The sequence below is a fragment of the Penaeus japonicus genome, unplaced genomic scaffold (genome assembly GCF_977035675.1).
Source record: "Penaeus japonicus unplaced genomic scaffold, GWHDUDI00000001_assembly GWHDUDI00000034, whole genome shotgun sequence".
NCBI lineage: Eukaryota > Metazoa > Arthropoda > Malacostraca > Decapoda > Penaeidae > Penaeus > Penaeus japonicus.
In genome coordinates, this window is record NW_028234436.1 from 24,403,360 (window position 1) to 24,408,359 (window position 5,000).

The following is a 5,000-nucleotide window of genomic DNA, read 5'->3' on the forward strand; positions in this document are numbered from 1 at the left end:
GAATTGTATTTAGCTGAATTACGTTCTTCTGGCGAAAGAAATGAGAGCGACGTAAATGTTAATGCTAGTGCTAATGTTAGTTCACGTGCTAACGTGTATGATGGCCTTAGACTTCCTACCTTCAATGATGGGCAAGACGATATAGATTCTTTTCTGTTACGATTTGAACGCTTGGCTCATTTACACAAATGGAAGAAAGAGGATTATCATATATACTTAGGTTCCTTGTTACGTGGTCGTGCTCTTAAGGTATATGTATCTTTACCTGAAGAAATTGTAAATAATTATGAGAAGCTTAAATCGGCTTTATTACGAAGTTATTCGGTAGATTCAGAAATGTATCGGAGAAAATTTAGGGAGTGTAAATGTGTTGATAAAGAATCATATGTGCAATTATTAGTTAGAATTGAGCAGTATTTTGACAGATGGATTTCTCTTAGCAATGTGGATAAGAATTATGAGTCTCTTTTTGATTTTCTGATTAGGGAACAATTTCTAAACAGTTGTAACCCTGAATTACGTGTTTTTCTAAAGGAACGTGAATTTTCCAGCGCAACTGAGATGGCAGAAGCGGCAGACAGGTATAGGAGTGCCCATTTGTACCGTGGCAAGTCGGAGAAGTTTTCTCAGCATAAAACTTTCTTCCAGTCTAAAGATAAGAGCAATAGCAGTGAAGTTGTCTGTCATGGTTGTGGTAAAACTGGACATATTAAACCAAATTGTCCCGATAATCCCAGGAATTTTAGAGGTAAAAGTGCTTTTTCTAATGATAAAGTAAATTTTGTTTTTGAGGCAGAATTAAAACCTAATAGTTGTGTTGTAGATACTAATGGATTTCTATTTTATAAACCTGTGGAAGTTATGCTTGATACTGGATGCTCTACAGTCATAGTTAAAGACTCTTTGGTTAATTCTAAATATAAATTAGGGAAAATGGCTAAGGTTTATGATTATTTGGGCAGGCCAAATTATTTTCCTAAAATAAGATGTTACATTAAGAGCAAGTTCTTTACTGGATGGACAAATGCTATAGCTGCACCCATTAAGTTTGCAGAAGTTCTAATAGGATGTGTTCCAGGTATGAAGATCCCGAGCCAATCCTGTCCTGATGACCCAAATCCTGCTACTGTTGATGTGGCTACCCTAAGATCCTGCACTAGTCCTGACCCTTGTGATCTCCTTGAAGAACCTGACCTTTGTGACCTACCTAAGCTACCTAGCCCCCATGACCTAACCGAAGTACCTGACAAACCTTCATCCCTTACTCCTACCCAAAACTCAAAGGTATGTAGCGAGAGTTCTTATCAACATCCTATAGATATGTCCATGGTGGTTCAAACAAGAGCAAGTAAAAGTAAGACTGATGTAGGTTTCAAACTCAAGTGCCCTACAGATGTAGATATTGAAATAAGCAAAGCTTCTTTGATTAAAGCACAGAAATCTTGTATAACCTTAGAATCGATAAGGGAGAAAGTAGAAAGTGGGAAAGAAGAAAGAGTAAAATCACGATCTGTGAAGTATGAGATATTTAAAGATTTAATTTATCGAGTATGTATCAAGAGCAAAAACATTCATGAAATTGGCACTAAGCAACTTGTGGTCCCTGAGATGTTCAGAAACAAAGTATTGAGCCTGGCCCATGATTCTTTAACAGGTGGTCATTTCTCTCATAGGAAGACTAGTTATAAAGTTTATCAGAAGTTCTTTTGGCCTGGTGTTGGAGCTGAAATAAAACGTTACTGTAAATCCTGTCATATTTGCCAGAAAGTCTCTGCTAAAGGTAGCGTTAGTCGTGTGCCGATGAAATCTATTCCTGTTGTTGCTGAACCTTTTTCTAGAGTAGCCATTGACATTGTTGGACCTATTTCACCATGTTCTGATAGAGGCCACAAATATATTCTTACTCTCATTGACTATGCAACTAGATTCCCTGAAGCTGTTCCGTTAAAGAAAATTGATTCAATAACTATTGCAGAATCTCTTGTTGAAATATTTGCTAGAGTTGGAATTCCGAAAGAGATGCTTTCTGATAGAGGAACTCAGTTTAGATCCGATCTCATGGCAGAAGTAAATAGACTGCTATCAATTAAAGCTCTTTATACTACCCCATATCATCCAAGCTGTAATGGAGCCGTAGAAAGATTGAATGGCATATTAAAATCTATGCTAAAAAAATTGTGTACTGACAAACCTAAGGATTGGGATAGGTATATACCTGCTATTCTTTTTGCATATAGGGAAATCCCCAATGATTCACTAAAATTTTCACCATTCGAATTATTGTATGGTCGACCTGTGAGAGGTCCTCTTGCTATCTTGCATGAATTATGGTCAAATGATGATTTGAATTCTGATGTAAAGAATGTTTATGAGTATGTGACTGAACTAAGATCACGCCTGAAGGAATCGGCGAAATTAGCGGCTTCTAATGCCGAAATTAGTAGTACGTATTATAAGAAGTACTATGATGTGAAAACTAAGAATCGCAAACTAAATGTAAACGACGAAGTTTTAGTGCTCTTGCCGTCTGATACCAATAAATTAATTATGCAATGGCGCGGACCTTATCCTGTGACTGAGTGCAAAGAAAATGGAGTGGATTACCTTGTAAATATCCGAAATAAGCCTAAACTCTTTCATATCAATATGCTTAAGCAATATCACAGAAGAAATGATATGGAAAAGAAAACTATAGTTCAACTTTGTGTTACAGAAGAAATGTGTGATAAAGAAAGTGAAACCATGTACTTTGAAACTAATAGTTGTGAGAATATGAACTTGGGTGAAGATCTAAATGAAAGTCAGATAATGGATATAAAGAATTTGATAGAAGAATTCAGTGATGTATTCTCGGATGAACCTGGTTATACTTCTAGTATAGAACATGTCATCAAATTAGAAACCACAACACCTATTTCTAAGAAGCCTTACCCAATTCCACATCATTTGGTTGATACATTTAATAAGGAAATTGATAAAATGCTTGAAATGGGAATTATTGAACCCTCTAACTCCCCATACTGTTCACCTGTTGTACTTGTTAAGAAAGCAGATGGAACACTTAGAATTTGTTTAGATTTCAGGGGACTTAATGATGTTACCATATTTGATTGTGAACCAATGCCTACTTCTGACGGTGCATTAGGTAATTTTTCCAACAAAAAGTATTTTTCAGAGATTGATCTGACAAAAGGTACACAGACTGCAAATACCATTATCAAAAGAATCGAAAATGTACACTACTCTGCGTTTGCAACAAATAAGGGTCTAATGCATTTGTTAGAATCCTTTTTTTTAACTTTGTTCTTTTTCTCTCGTTCAAAAAAAAAAACGCATGTGCTACATTTATTAAGACTTATGCGTAAGGTTCTTGATGGCTAAAGAATACAGAATGTTATTTTGATAATGTAGTTGTTCATAATCAACTGGGAATGAACATTTACTAAGCATTTAACGAGACAGTTGCTAGAAAGATTACCTCGTTATCAATGGTTTGCCAGAGCAGGCATTTAGCAAATTTTTTCTTTGGATTTTTCTAGAATTAAAATCATTCTTGGAGTCTTCCATGTAGGGGAATAATAAACTCAAGTACCCATTAGAGACAACCAAGTATACAAGCTCATTATTTAGCCTCTATTTACTTTCGCCACAGATCTCAATAACAGTATCAGCTGAATTCTTTTCACTTCGGTTACCACCGCTCTGTTCTTCATTTTCTATAGGAGATTTATATATCCCTAATTTTGCAGCATAGCTGCTCCTATGAATGAGGATGTTAAAATATTTTCTTGTAACAAACTTGATTGGCTGAATCAAACGCTAACATTATACAAAAGACTTCTTGAAGCATACTCTCAAAGAGTACATAATCTGATGTCACATAGCCTCCATTCTTGTGCGTCTATTTGCACTTACAGATTATATTCAAACAGATTACATTTTATACACTCTTACAAAATCGAAAACATTAGAATGCTATTTATCACAGATCACAATGGTTATAAGGTCTGACTGTCCATTTTTGAGCATTCTCAAGACATTGCGACATTGGTACACATTAACTTGAGCCAGTGATTGACATCAACGCAATTGTCCGTTCTAACTTCTAGACATCGGGAACGGAATAGTGCAACTCAATATAACTATGAGAACAAGCAATATGCTTGCTACTTTATATTGGTCAATAGATAAATTATCAAAAAGTTATCTTTATGGAAAGGAATTTTGTACTTCCAAACTGATCAACAAGCTGTGACTTATTTGCGGAACATGAGGAATAGCAAGGGAAGACGTATGAGGTGGGCTCTAAGGCTTCAGGGTCATTCATTTTACAATCGAGAATATTAAAGGTCTAGAAAATGTTGGTGCCGATATTCTGAGTAATGCCCATTATAAATACCATTGATTATAACCCTGCAATTTACATTTTTGCCTAAACTCTGAGACTTTAGCTAAATGAGGGCATTGTAAAGGGTTGCTAAATTGCATGTATTTAAATATTGGTTTTTTGATTACTTATATCATAAGTATTTAATATTTATATAGTTATTTATTTTATTATATACGATCTCCCTGGAGTGTAAAGCGCATGGTCTGAGCGGAGTTTTTTCCCTCCCATCTTTTCCGAGTTTTACATTTGGTCGGTCACTTTGCCACTGACCCTGCTCGCGTTAGCCAGTACTAATTTCACCCTGCTCGTGAAAGTTTTTGATTTTATCATTCATTTATTTGATATTTTTTGTGTCGTGTAATACGGTGTAATATGATATTGTTGTTTTTTTATTAATTCCAGCTTTTTATTTTGAGAATAGTGTGATGACAATACGTCACTAACCTGCAAACAACTGAGTGCCACGCCCACCCTATCTCTACTGGCCGTGGATTGTGTGCAAACATTGTTATTTGGTGTCGGTTTAATAGAACACAAACAGTATTTGTTTATTATGTAAATAATTGTATTATGGTTCAAACTGCCGATAATATTCAACCTCCACAATACA

The 5,000-nt window shown here is 35.4% G+C and overlaps 1 protein-coding gene across 1 annotated transcript in view; it reads left to right on the forward strand.

Annotated features, from left to right (window-relative positions):
* Positions 1 to 3,571, forward strand: part of LOC122243473 (uncharacterized) — a 4,805-nt gene extending 1,234 nt beyond the window's left edge. Inside the window, exons 2-4 of the mRNA XM_086531039.1 lie at positions 1 to 748; positions 1,079 to 3,145; positions 3,540 to 3,571. The exon at positions 1 to 748 is cut by the window's left edge and continues 1,062 nt beyond it. Of these exons, the coding sequence (XP_086387165.1) occupies positions 1 to 748; positions 1,079 to 3,145; positions 3,540 to 3,571 (2,847 nt within the window). The remainder of the gene's footprint in view (positions 749 to 1,078; positions 3,146 to 3,539) is intronic.
* The last annotated feature ends 1,429 nt before the right edge of the window (positions 3,572 to 5,000 follow it).